This window comes from Canis lupus, chromosome 32 (assembly GCF_003254725.2).
Source record: "Canis lupus dingo isolate Sandy chromosome 32, ASM325472v2, whole genome shotgun sequence".
NCBI classification, from domain to species: domain Eukaryota; kingdom Metazoa; phylum Chordata; class Mammalia; order Carnivora; family Canidae; genus Canis; species Canis lupus.
Window position 1 is genome coordinate 949,829 of NC_064274.1, and position 14,311 is coordinate 964,139.

Below are 14,311 nucleotides of genomic sequence, written 5' to 3' on the forward strand. Positions count from 1 at the left end.
TCTAAGAAACTGAAGGATGTTGTTTTCCAGCAGAATCTCAAGGTAGAGAAGGGCTTATCTTGAAGAGGTGTGGACCCAGTAAGATTCACAGGAGGCCTGCAAAGTTTTTCAAAGAATTATATTGGCATAAACAGTGCAAGCTTGGACTAAAATGAGGAGGGTCTTATGAGGGGATAAGCCTATTTGTATATGAGAGGAATGTTAATAATTTGTGGCCGGAAGACACACTTGCTGGTCTTAAAATAATGTCCACAAATTCTTTGATACTCTTTCTTTCAAAAGGCAGAGTTTAATTCCCTTCTTGAGTGTGGGCTGAAGTTACTTCTAATGATAAAATGTAGTAGAAATGGATGTGTAATTTCCAAGTCTGTGTCATAAAAAGCCTGGTGCTTCCTTCTTGCTTTCTCTTGGATGATGTGCTCTAGGGCCGAGTTTCTCAAGCTTAGCACTATTGATATTTTAGACAGGCTTATTCTTTGTTGTGAGGGGCTGTCCTATGCATTGTAGGATGGTCTGCAGCATCTCTGGCCTCTGGGCACTCAAAATCCCCCCAATTGAAGTGCTGTGTTAATTTGCAGGGTCATGTGCACACACACACACACACACACACACAGTTGCTTATTTATTCTTTTTTTTTTTTTTTTAAGGCTTTGGATATATAGTGCCAAATTGCCCTCCCAAAAGTTTATATCTTTCCTCCTTTCACAAGTTGAATATGGGCGCCTTTTCCTCAGCATATTTGCCAGCACTGAGTTTTGTCTTAAAAAAAAAAATAATCTTTGCCGGAGGATCCCTGGGTGGCTCAGCGGTTTGGCACCTGCTTTTGGCCCCGGGCGTGATCCTGGAATCCCAGGATGGAGTCCCACGTTGGGGCTCCCGGCATGGAACCTGCTTCTCCCTCCTCCTGTGTCTCTGCCTCTCTCTCTCTCTCTATCATAAATAAATAAATAATCTTTAAAAAAAATAATCTTTGCCAATTTCATAGACAAAAATTAGTATATTGTTTTAATTTGTGTTTCTCTTATTGCTGGCGACCTTTACCATTTAAGAAATTATTTTGTTCTGTTGTATTTCTTTGTAACTTAGCCTGTGTTTCTGCTGTGGCATGAGCAGTGTTGCACGCATAGGCTCTCCTTCCTCTGTTAGCAGAAGGGCAGTCCTGCACATCTGGTGTGGGGAGCTGGGAGAGTCCTGCTTTCTTCAACTCCTTTCCTAGGCACATGCCCAGGGTTTGAAATTCTTCCATTAGAAGTCCATTCTCCCAGTTTGTTCTTCCTCTAGATTTCCTTAAATTATCAAGCAAATTCTGAAGTATTGGTGACACATCAACTTTCTAGTTCATACATGGTACAGACAACAATACTTACAGTGCCATGGTTGGGTAGGTGAGTGGGACCAGGAAGTAGTTAAAAGTGATACTGAGGGGCACCTGGGAGGCTCAGGTCATGGTCCCTGGGTCCTGGGATCAAGTCCTGCTCTGGCTTCCCACAGGGAGCCTGCTTCTCCCTCTGCCTCTGTCTCTGCCTCTCCCTCTCTGTGTCTCTCATGAATAGATAAATAAAATCTTAAAAAAAAAAAAAGGTAGGGGATCCCTGGGTGGCTCAATGGTTCAGTGCCTGCCTTTGGCCCAGGGCGCAATCCTGGAGTCCTGGGATCGAGTTCCACGTCGGGCTCCTGGCATGGAGCCTGCTTCTCCCTTTGCCTGTGTCTCTGCCTCTCTCTTTCTCTCTATGTCTATCATAAATAAATAAAAATAAATAAATCTTTTTAAAAAAAGGTAATACTGAAAAGAGACAGAAGAAACAGAAGAAAATGGTTACCCCCAGATTTTGCCCCCATTATGGTTCTTTTCTAACCTACCTCACTCTCTCTCAAGCATCAAGGTCAATTATGTTTTTAAGCATTTTATTTATTTATTTGAGAGAGAGCGAGTGCACAAGTAGGGGGAGGGGCAGAGGGAGGGGGAGAAGCAGGCTCCCCACTGAGTGGGAGCCTCACACAAGGCTCAATCCCAGGACTTGGAGATCATGATCTGAGCCAGACGTAGATTCTTAATGACTGAGCACCCTGTAATGGTCAATTCTATAAAAAAAATATTTTTTTTTTCTGAACATTTACCTCCAATACTTGGTAATATATTCTAGTGCTTCACCAATCCTGATATTCATTCATTCATTCATTCAAAAAATACATAGTTAAAGCCCTTACTATGTAGAACTCAAAACACTCTATAGAACACAGGGAAAAACCTATAAATTCCCCACCCTCATGAACTTATACTCCAGTGAGGGAAACACATCATAAAGGAGTAACCAAAGAAGATAATATGGTGAGTGATGCACGATACACTGTGATCAATAATGGGCGAGATGGAGAATAACAGGCAGCAGGCCCACTGTCGTAGTGGGAGGGCATGGCTTTGAACAGGGAGGTTGGGGAAGACCTCTCTGAAGAATCTTGGCCTAGGGCAGCCCCAGTGGCTCAGCGGTTTAGCGCCGCCTGCAGCCCAGGGCGTGATCCTGGAGACCCTAGATGGAGTCGAGTCCCACGTCGGGCTCTCTGCATGGAGCCTGCTTCTCCCTCTGCCTGTGTCTCTGCCTCTCTCTCTGCATCTCTATGAGTAAATAAATAAATAATCTTTAAAAAAAAAAAGAATTTTGGCCTATATTCTCTTCAGTAACAGTTTGCATCTAGTGGAAATGGGAGTCTCCTCTTTCCACTTGGTGAAGAGTTGGGTGTGAGGCATAGCTTGGCATGACTGATTGCAAAGAGCAGAGATCATGGCCACTACCTCTTCCCTTTTGTGTGTTCTAGACAGTCCCCCTGCATTAGATGTCCCCAACACCGTTCCTAAATGATTGGTTTCTCCCTTCCTGATCCCCTTCTTCCTTCTCTTCCTCTTTAATCCTTCCAGATCTTGGGGCTCCTGGGTGGCTCAGTTGGTTAAGTGTCCAACTCTTGGATTTGGCTCAGGTCATGATCTCAGGGTCTCAGGGTCAGAGTCAGCGCTGGGTGTGGAGTATGCTTAAGGTTCTCTCTCTGGTCTTCCCTCCTCCCTCCAGCCCTTGCACACATGCTCTTTCTCGCTCTCGCTCTCACAAACAAACAATCAAACAAACCTTCTAGATCTCAGCCAACCTTACTCCTTAGTCTCCTTGCTACTTAAAGTCTATTAAGCTGCAGGGTCAGTATCAATTTAAGCTTAATAGAAAAGCAGAGCCTCAGGCATTACCCCACATCTTCTGAATAAGAAGCTGCATTTAGCAGATTTAAGTTTGAGAAGCCCTAGTTCAGAGCTATTGTCCTCACATATCTGTGTAAGGTCTTTCTCTGGTTACGTATGTATTCGTTCCTCTTTTATTCCAATGTCCTATCCTTTTGCCTACCAAAGTCACTCTCTTTAATCTGTTTAAATAATTGACCTTAAATATGATGTGTTTTTGAAACTCTGTAGTGTTGCATGTATTTTCAACTTCCATAAATGTTATTGTACTTGAAATCTTATTGTTTCTCACCTTTTGTCACCTTCATGTATTTAAGATTTAATTCTGTTGCAATGTGTAGGTCTAGTTCATTGGTCTAACTACTGCATAGTATTTCATAGGCATCCACCATGTTTTACTTAGTTATTTCCCCATAATGGGCAGCTAGGTGGCCTTCAGCTTACTGTTGTCTCAGGTAACACTGTGTTTCTCCTTACAGTCTTATGCAAAATTTTCCCTCGGCCAAACATGTTCAGGAGTGAGACTACTGGGTCATGAAGTATACGCATCCTTAAGCTTCACAAAATTCTTTCAGATTGTTCTCCAGATTGTTTCTGCTTATTTACTCTCATCGGCAACATCACATCTTCAAATATTTGGATGTAAAATGGTATGTCATTGCTTTTATCTGCATTCATCTGATTACCAATGAATTTGAGTATTTCTGCACCTTTTTTGCTAGCCATTTATTTATTCAACCAAAAATTAGTGTGAGTGCGTAATATGTTCCAGGCACTGTTTTAGGGCCCAGGGAAAAGCATCCCCTATGCATTTTACATTGGAACTTATGTTTTTTTTTTTATTTTTGGCCATTTGTCAGAGTTCATTATAGGTCTACATATTAATCCCTTGTCAGTTTTAATAACACAAAAATCTCCCTATCTGGATCTGTCTGCTAACTTTGTCTGTGGCCTCCTTCAGTGATTAACCTCATTTTGATAAGGTCAAGAAATATTTTGGCCTCCTATATTCTGCAATATCACAGTGATAGTTTCCCAGATCTTGTTTTATTAGCTTTTAGTGGTTTTGCAGTTTTGTGGTAGTTTTACCATTTACAAGTAGTGCTTTATTCCTTCTAGAGTCTGCCATTGTAGTGGTAATGGTGTAAAGTAGTAATGTAACTTTCTTTTTATACAGTGAGCTCAATTCCCCAACAGATTTCCCTCTTTTCTAAAGCCTTCACCCCTTAGCATAAGAAGAGATCTCAGCATTGAGTCTATTCTGGAACTAAGATGAGTCAGAGGTTTGCAAACATTTGCAGTGAGAAAATGTCCCTGTGAAATCTGAACCTGGGCAGCTCCAATGTGACTGCTTTGCAGAAAGGTTTGACTTGTGGTTAATATTCTGTGGAGGAGCAGGAGCCAAGGGCTTGACAGCAGGGGACAGGTGCTGCTGCTGGTGAGTACATTTCTCTAAGGAGGTGAGGGCTTGCAGAGAGAGCAATTACAAATTAAGAATAAGGCTGAAATTCATCGCAAATGTTGGAATACCACCCAGAGGCATTCCCTGATGTCACACATCCACATTTGCACACTCACGTCTAAAATTTATGCTTTGAAATTTGGACACGGTTTAATAGCCGGCTGTTCAGATTCAGTGTAGCTGGAGTTTCGGAGCATGGGTCCTGGGAGGTCAGAATACTGGGTTCAAATCCCAGCTCAGTCACTCATCAGCTGTGTGACCTTGGGCAGCTTACTTCAATTGGGGCATGAGATAAACCTTATAAAGCAGTTAGCTAGTACCAGTAGGTATTCAATGAAAAAAGACAATAAAAAGGCCTATTAGATAACAGACTTTGCATTCCAGGAAATTCAAAGAATAAGCAAACTTTGGCCCTTGGAATTTATGATCTAATAGGGGATGAGATAGAATACAAAAATAACTATACCATCACAGAAAATCTCATGTTTTGTTCTAAATTAAAATATGTAATTCTTTGAAGTCTGATGACATTATTAGTTTGAGAGCTGAGGGCTGGGGAATGGGACTGTGGACTGGGGTAAAGTTTCATGGAGGTAAGTGGCTTTTAGGAAGTCTCTAGACCAAGGAGTGAAGGTTTCAGCAGGAGAGTCCCAATTTGGCTGGAGTGCAGATCAATGGTAAGGGAATGGCCTGGACTGGTCCTTCGGGCTGTATCATAGTGACCTTGGAGGCTAACATGGGGTTGAATTTAATCTGGTACACCAAAGAGTTGCCCTCTGGAGAGCTGTAGTTTAGCAGGATTAAGTCAGAGTGGATCACGGTCAGAAGGGAGGGAGATGCTGACAGGAACTGGGAAGTGGTTGTGGTCCTCTGGCCAGTTAGGTGGGATCTGAGTGGGGGCAAGGATACTGGAATGTCAGGGAAGGGAGCAAAGCAGAAGCCCAGGACCGAAGAATCCATGTAATGCAGGAAGGACAGATCTCCTGCTAGGTGGATCTCTTCTCCCAGTGGTGATTTCGTTTGTTTTCCCTCAAACCTCAGCTGGACCTCCTTTTCCTCACTCAGCTGATAACATCCGTCCCTGCCCCTTTGGTACCTCAAAGTGTTTCTTATGTTCCTTCTTTCCTCTATGCATGCTTGTCTCCTCTCCTTCATTCATCGGAGGCCAACCCTTGCCCGGGAGTTCTGGAGCCACTGCCTCCTCTTTCCTTATTGAATTCCCATAAACTATTTCTTCTTCTCACATCTTCAGGTGTGATCTTATTAATCTTAAAACTAACACTGCCAGTTACTTTACCAGCAAAATGGGCTTATTCGGGACTAGGAGAGAATTGCAACGTGAATGCAAGACAAACAATGGGTAGCAAAACCAGAGACTAATCTGAAGAACAAAGGAAAGGAACACCCCTTTATAGAGGAAAGGGGCAAGTTGGAAGGACTATTAACAAAAAGTCCATTGGAGTAAACCGGGAGATGGAAGTATAATGGCTTCTCATTGGCTGAGTTGTGACAGTCTCTCATTGGCTGGCCTGTTGCTGGGAGAGAGAAACATTTCTTCCTCCTGGTGGGCTGGTGCACTAGTTGATCACAGATGGAGCTCTCCCTTCTGTCTTCCCAACTCCATTTTAAAGGAGGTTTTCCTTTTATTAATTTTCAGACTTCGCTGGCTCTTTCCTCCTTACAAACACGCCTGGGTAGGTCTTCCTTGGTCTGAAAGAAATTCCTTTGGACCTTGTTCTATTCTTAAAGGATACTTCTATTTCTTTCCCACCCTTAGCCTCCAAATTTCTTAAAAAAAAAAAAAAAAAAAATATTTTATTTGTTTATTCATGAGAGACACAGAGAGAGAGGCAGAGACATCGGCTGAAGGAGAAGCAGCCTCCATGCAGGGAGCCCGATGTGGGACTCGATCCCAGGACCCCAAGATCATGCCTTAAGCCAAAGGCAGATGCTCAATGGCTGAGCCATCCAGACGTCCCAGCTCCGAATTTCTGGAGAGAGGGCTAACTCAGTGTTGACTTCATAGCCTTCACCACATTTACACCTCAGCCTTCCAAAATTGGATGCTTACCCTCACAAATTCAGTAAAGTCGATGACCTCCTATATGTCAAATCCAATCACTTCTCTTTTAATCCTCTATCCTCTTAAATTCTGCTGAGTGACACCCCTCTCTCCCCTTCCCACCACCTTCTTGCACTGACTTTGGAAACAAGTCTCCCTGTTTTCTCTTCCCTAACTCTTCCTTCCCATCCTCTTTAATCCTCCAGCCCTGCAAACAAAGGTTTTAATTGTTCTGTCTTCATCCTTCCACACAAGGAGGGAGGAATCTTTTCTTGCATGAAGTTAAAGAAAAAAATATGTTACATAAAAGTATACACATATGTATAGATAATAATACTAACATATTACATATAAGTATGAATAAATGTAAATGGTCTTTAAAAGTCCATCATTGACTCCCTAATATGTATATTGGATATTTAAAATTTTTATATATGTCATATATACATCTCATATACATATATATACTTAAAATATATAAGTATACTTAATATATAAACTTAAAATACCCATCCATATCTATATCTATTTATACTCTTCCTAATAGAATAGTAATCAATTAGAAAGTGGGCACTACATTATGGCCCCTAAAATATAACATAAAGATATAATAGCAACATAAGTGGCAATAGGGATGCAGCTTTCCAATCTTCTTGAAATTATGCCAATGGCTGAAGCTCATTTTTTTCTTTTGTAACATTACTGCTACCTCTCTGTGAGGAATTTCCAATATCTCATTAAACTACATGCCCCCAGTTTCAGCTTCCTGCTATTGCCTCAAATTTAACCCATCCCGGGAGAATGCATCATCTTCCTCCCCTGTTTCTACTGAATCTGCCTTTCTCTTCTGTTTCTGTCTTCCTAGGCTCAAAGGACTTCTATATAAAAGCAACAATGTTTGCAACTGTATCGTGATAAACATGGTACAGTTACTGTGGAAAACATGTTTTTAGAATATGTAGCCAAAGACTTCTAAGAAATATGGCAGTGAGTGGAGTACTGCCTTTATTTTTTTTTAAAGCAGCAACACAGAAATCAATGAGTCAACATTTAAGTTTAGAAAAGCCAAAAGGAAAGACAAATAATGTTCTTTTAAAATGTTGCATGAGAAATATGATGCAAGATAGAAAGAATTCTGATGGGTGGAAAGAACTACATCATTTACTGGTTATATTTTTAATAAATAGCGATTGATGACAATAAACTTTTACTAAGAGCCTTCTAGTTATTAGAAATGGATAGTGGGGCTTGCTTTCTCTGATTTTACAGATCCGTTGAGGTTTCATTTGTGAGCACAATTGATAAAGAAACTTTGACCAATGAAGCAGCTCACAAAGTTATCCGTGAGGAAATAAAAAGAAAATGTTCAAGAATTTTCATACTATATGTAAAATCACTCTACTTGTTTTAGAGTTTGTAAAATTCAAGGACATCCTATGACATTAAGTTTTACTTTGACAAAAGGAGATAAATTCTAAAATTTTCTACAAAATTCTGACCATTAAACAATTAGAGCTATAATAGTCTTATGACTTAAGAATGAATTAGTAAGAGTCCATGAGAATGTTATTTTATTTTATTATTTATTTTTATTTTTTATTTATTTATTTATTTTAATATTTTTTTTAATTTTTATTTATTTATGATAGTCACACAGAGAGAGAGAGAGAGAGGCAGAGACACAGGCAGAGGGAGAAGCAGGCTCCATGCAGGGAGACTGATGAGGGACCCGATCCCAGGACTCCAGGATCACTGCCCTGGGCTGAAGACAGGCACTAAACCACTGAGCCACCCAGGCGTCCCAAAAATGTTATTTTATACAGTGACATTCACTTTCTTAAAAATATAGCTTTGATATCACTTTTTAGTATTTTCAATTCATCTCAAGATTTTCTTTTTTTAATCTTAAAGTTGCCTGAATTGAGATGAATGAATGGCTGTTGTTAGTGGTTTTAAATTTTAGAGGTCTAAGGGCACCTGGGTGACTCAATGGTTGAGCATCTGCATTCAGCTCAGGTCATGATTCCCGGGTCCTGGGATTAAGTCCTGCATCAGGCTCTCTGCAGAGCTGCCTGCCTATGTCTTTGCCTCTCTTTCTGTGTCTCTCATGAGTAAATAAATAAAATATTTTAAAAATATATTTTTAAAGGTCTTTAAAAAGCTCATCATTGACTTCCTAATTTGTTTAAGACAGGAAACCTACTTAACAAAAAAATAGCACCTACATCGTGCTAAAAAAAAAAAAAAAAAAAGCAAATAGAACCTATATGAAGAGGATGGCATTAAGCTCTTGACTGGTAATACTTGGAGCTTTTAATCCATTCACTCAACCTGTACTTTTTGAGGGACCAGTCTGGGAATGTTCTGAATTCAGCAGAGAACAAAGGACAATAAAATCTACTTTCACGTAGTTTATTTGAAGATAAGGAAAGAAATGAACCAGAACAAATCCCTGGATTCTACAGTGTATTAGAAGTGATGCCCTAAACACTCAAGAGAAAAATAAAGCAGAGAAGGGTCTAGGGAGGAAGGGGTTGTAATTAAAATTGGGATTATCAGGGAAGGGCTGGGGGGCGGGGGGCGAACAGCCTTGTGCAAACCGCTGTAGAGGGTGAGGGAGCAGGGAAGGTTAGTTACCTGGCTGGACATCTGCAGACTCATCGGCTCACCTTTCAGGGCCCAGTGAGGCGTCCTGAGCCCCCCGCCTGCCTATTAAAACGGCCACCTGCCAATCTGGAGTGGTTTGCCTCTGTCTGCAGCTTCTCCCCGTGCTCCCCACATTAGGGCGGGCTTCAGGTCACACCTGAGAAGCTCCTAGGAGGTTGCGAACTAACCGGACCTTTTGTCCTGAGATACGGAGCAATTGAGGGTCCTGGGCAGAGGCTCTGAGGGTGTTTCAAGGAGTCATCCCGACTGCTGCTTGGCAAGTAGCCTGCAGAGGCTCCAGGGCGGAAGCAGAGACAGCAGCCGGCCGTCATCCAAGTGAGAGGGGCTGGTGACAGACCAGGGGGTCGCTTAGAGCAGAGAAGTAAATTCTTTCTCTTTTTGAAAAGATTTCACTTACTTATTCATGAGAGACACACAGAGAGAGGCAGAGACACAGGCAGAGGGAGAAGCAGGCTCCATGCAGGGAGGCCGAGGCCGATGGGGGACTCGATCCCACGACCCTGGGGTCACACCCTGGGCCAAGGCAGATGCTCAACCGCTGGGCCACCCAGGCGCCCGGAGGAGTAGGATTCTTAATGTGGGATTTTGCAGAGAGAGCAGCAGCTGGCTCCTTCCTGCCTACTGTGAGGGGGAGAGCAGTAGCCGAGGGCGACTGGACATTGCTGGGGTCTGCTCCTGGGGAGGGTGTGGCTGCCACGTCGTCGTCGGGCTGCCCCCGCGGGGTTGGGGAGGAGGTGGGAGGTCACACTCCAGGGAGCTGGGCTTGGGCGGCTGCCAGCGTCCCGGAAGCCGGCCCGGGCTCCTTCCCCCCTTGCCTCGCCCCGTCCCTTAGCCTCTGCGGGCGTCGTGGCCGACCCGGGGGAGGCACGGCCCGGCCCTGCAGGACCTGGGCCAGGGCTGCCGTGTGCCCGAACCTGGGGCCCCTTTGAACGATCTGCTTTGCCAGAGGGAGCCCCTCCGTTCGGTCCCCCGGGCGGCATTGCCCGCGGGCCGCAGCAGTTGGTGCAGAAGCCCTGGAAGGGCTCCAGCTGCACACGCGGGCGAGGGGAGGACGAGCTGGAAGTTCTTTTCTCGCGCGGTTGTTGGGTTTGCGAGGGTCTGGTTACGCTCGCACTTCACCGCAGCGCTTAACAAAGAGGGCCGCGAGTTTTATGAGAAAACCCATCCGTGGGATCCCCGCGGGGCGCAGCGGTTTGGCGCCTGCCTTTGGCCCAGGGCGCGATCCTGGAGACGCGGGATCGAATCCCACGTCGGGCTCCCGGTGCATGGAGCCTGCTTCTCCCTCTGCCTATGTCTCTGCCTTTCTCTCTCTCTCTCTCTGTGACTATCATAAATAAATAAAAATTAAAAAAAAATTAAGAAGAGCTTTCTCGGGATCCCTGGGTGGCGCAGCGGTTTGGCGCCTGCCTTTGGCCCAGGGCGCGATCCTGGAGACGCGGGATCGAATCCCACGTCGGGCTCCCGGTGCATGGAGCCTGCTCCTCCCTTTGCTGTGTCTCTGCCTCTCTCTCTCTCTGTGACTATCATAAATAAATAAAAATTAAAAAAAAAAGCCCACCCGTGGGAGCTCGTCCCTGCCGTGCGCAGTGCGGACCGGAGCGCACGCAGTTTGCAGCCAGCACACCCCAGAGCGGTCGAGGGAGGAGCCAGGACTGGACGTGGCTGCGACGAGCGGCCCTGGTGCGTGGATGCTCTCGTCGCCCGGGCGGGGCTCCCGAGGCTGTGCCCGCCCTGCCCCGGCCCCGCCCCTGGAGAGTCCGCGGGAGGAGGCGCCCGGGGCCCGGCGAGGTCGGGACGCAGCGCGGGGCGGGGCGGGGGCGGCTGTGCCCGCGGCCGAGGCGCGTCCGGGCGCCGTGGTCCCCGCAGCGGCCGCCTGGCCTCCGCCATGGGCGCCGTGTGGTCCGCCCTGCTGGTCGGGGGCGGCCTGGCCGGCGCGATCTTCGTCTGGCTGCTGCGGGACGCGGCGGCCGAGGGCGACTCGGAGCGGCAGGACGCGGCCCCGGGGGGCGCCCGGCGCGGCGGCGGGGGACTGAGCTGCGGACCGCCCGGGCGGGAGCCGGCCGCCTCGCCAGGTACTGCCCCCCACGGCCGCAGGGCCCGCCGGCTCGGGGCTCCGGGGCCGCGGGGCGGGGCGGAAACCGCGGGGTCCCCGCCGGCCCCGCCAGGGGGATGCGCACCTGCGCTGGGGCGCTCGGGGCGCTCGGGGCGCTCGGGGCGCTCGGGCGGCTGCGCCCAGGTTCAGGGGTCCCGCGACCCCCTTCAGCTCTCCCGCCCCAGCCCCAAGGCCCACGGCCCCTCCCCGCGCCCCGCGGAAGGGCCGGGCCCGGGAACCCCAGGCCGTGGGCACCTCCCGCCGCCCGGGAGGCAGGGCCCGGGCTGGACCCCGGCCACGGAGGCCTCGGCTGAGCCGCAGAGCAGAGCCCCGGAACGGGCCCACCTAACAGGGCATCCAGCCCCAGCGACCAGGACTGACAGCCGGTTCACGTGTGTGCATGTTGGCGACTGCGTGACCGCGAGTAAGGGGAGGAAGGCCGCTGGCAGAAGCCCCAGCCTCCAGGGCGCGCCTGGACTCCGACCCATTGGTGAAAACGACATCTGGGAACTTTATTTTTAGTGGAGTCAGTGTTCATGTGGAGCCATCCGAGACTCTGCCTCTGTGCCTTCCCCACAGCTGGTGTGGGACGAGCAGGGAGCTCATGTATCTTCTTCTGAAAGCCAGCCTCATGTTTTAGGTTGGAAGATGAGGAATTCAGGGTAATGTTCGTGTCTCACGACTCCATTAAAAAGAGACAAAATTAAACAAGGCCAAACCCTCACAGACCGCCTCCCCCCCCATCCGTGCTGATTGTATGACTTTGGAGATTTCGGTCTTGTAGGGAGCTATTCCGACGGAGAGTGAGGCGTCCAAGAAGGAAACCGAGCCTTTAGGGAGCTTGGATCGTGTAACTGCGAGAACATTTTTTTTTAAAAAAGTGAACAGTCCCTGTGGGGATGCAAAAAGCCTATTTTTGTTGAAGATATTCCTAACGCATATGGGGTTGGCAAAGAGAAACCAGTCCTCTTCCCCCACCAGCACCCCCAACTCTTGCACAATGACTCACCACTGTTCCTTGTATTCCCCCACAGTGTCAGCTGCTGGGGGTCTGCCCACATCTGTGAGAGCCGATCCCCAGCGTGCATGCAGTTCCTGGGAGTGCAAGTGTACTCTTAGGGTCCGTAGGGTAGCCATGCGGATCTCTGCCGGAACAACAGTTTTTGATGATAGAAGCAGAACAATGTGGCTGCATGCCAGTACGGTCTGGACTGTGGGGATTGAGGACCACGACAGGGTCACAAGTCTGCTTCTACACTTGCCACTTCATTTACACTCTTGGGTGGGCACACTGACGCTCCCGGATATGCCTTTTATTACTGGATACACATGCATATTCTTAAAGTACACTGTTGGTGCAGTTAGTGTCTGAACTGGGTAATTAAGTACTTGCTTTGAATCGAGATGGATTTTGTGAACTGCAGATAGATTAATGATAAAGTCTTCAACAACTAAATCTATTTTCCCAGCCTTTTTTCTCGCAAGAACTGCCTAACACTATTACATTTTTCCTTTTGTTTTAGAGCATCTTCAAGAAAGCAATGGATGTTTGGTTTCAGAGACCAAAGGCCATGGTAACTTGCAGGAAGCAGCACGGAGACTGCAGAGTCCTTCTGGAAAAGACAGTGGTTGCAACAGTTCAAGAGAGCATGTTCCTTCTGGAGGGTTTCCAGCCACAGAATCTCTAGCTGCATCTGAGACTGGTAACTCTCGGGGTTACTCTGAAGTTTCAAGAAATGAAAGCCTTGAATCTGCTATAAGAGAATGGGGATTCCAGAAAGGACAAGAGACACTTGCTAATGTAGCTTCCTGTTTTGCAGAAAAGTTGTATTCTAGCAACCTGGTCATTGACAGAGCGAAGGAAGTGAGCCTTGCACAGCTGAGCAATCAGGACCGGGCTGACAATGAGGACTGGGAAATGGTGTCCAGGCACTCATCCTGGGGAGATGCTGCTTTGGGTGGCAGCCTTGAGGCTCCAGTGGTAAGCCCAAACCAGGAAATGGACTGTGGCAGAAGCACTCTTATGGAACCAAGAGGTCAGGAAGTGGATGTGAAACGGAAAAAGGTAGTAGCGGTGGTTTCGGGGTCCCAGCAAGTTAGCATCAGGTTCCAGATCCATTATATCACAAGCACTGGTAAGCAGTGTATTGCGATCACTGGAGATCACAAGAGTCTTGGAAGGTGGAGTACCTACCTCCCACTCCAGTATAGCAAGGATGGGTTCTGGTGTCGTTCTGTGTCCCTGCCTGCAGATACAGTGGTGGAATGGAAGTTTGTAGTCGTAGAAAATGGGGAGATTACCCGCTGGGAAGAATGTAGCAATAGGTTCCTGGAGACTGGTCGTGAGGATAAAGTGGTACAAAAGTGGTGGGGGATTCCCTGATTGTTTTCAAAGTAGTGGAGAAGCTGTTGTAGAATCTGGAAAAGGCTAAGTTTGTGGGGCACACTGAATAATTTTAAATAAAGTAGAACTCCAAATTTAGCCATCAGAGTTGTTTCAAATTTGCCAGTGGCTTGCATCTGACGTGCAGAAATATAATGTAGATGATGCTTCCAGTGAGCGTGGACTTTTTTTTTCCTGTGGTGTTGATGGGTGGATTTTCGCTGATCCATGGTTACTTCAGGGCTTGGTCCTCTTGGGGAATGACTTGGCTAAGCTTCTGGTGTGGACTGGCCTGGGCGTAGCAAAACCAACTGGCTGCCCAGGGTTCAAGCTTGAGCCTTTGGGTGGGTAATCCTTAAACCCGGGGAGTGAAACAAGTCTCATTCAAAAAGAGCTGCTTTCCTATTGGTACAACTGGAGAA

The 14,311-nt window shown here is 46.8% G+C and overlaps 1 protein-coding gene across 2 annotated transcripts; it reads left to right on the forward strand.

Moving 5' to 3' along the window:
• Positions 1-11,284: 11,284 nt before the first annotated feature.
• Positions 11,285-14,062, forward strand: STBD1 (starch binding domain 1). 2 transcript variants are annotated; one of them, XM_025427495.3, is made up of 3 exons: positions 11,285-11,486; positions 13,030-13,209; positions 13,327-14,062. In XM_025427495.3, the coding sequence occupies exons 1-3, from the start codon at positions 11,300-11,302 to the stop codon at positions 13,887-13,889; spliced, it is 930 nt and encodes a 309-aa protein (XP_025283280.1). In that variant the 5' UTR covers positions 11,285-11,299; the 3' UTR covers positions 13,890-14,062. The 2 variants fall into 2 exon arrangements, with proteins under 2 accessions (XP_025283280.1, XP_025283270.1); XM_025427485.3 differs by having other exon boundaries at positions 13,030-14,062.
• The last annotated feature ends 249 nt before the right edge of the window (positions 14,063-14,311 follow it).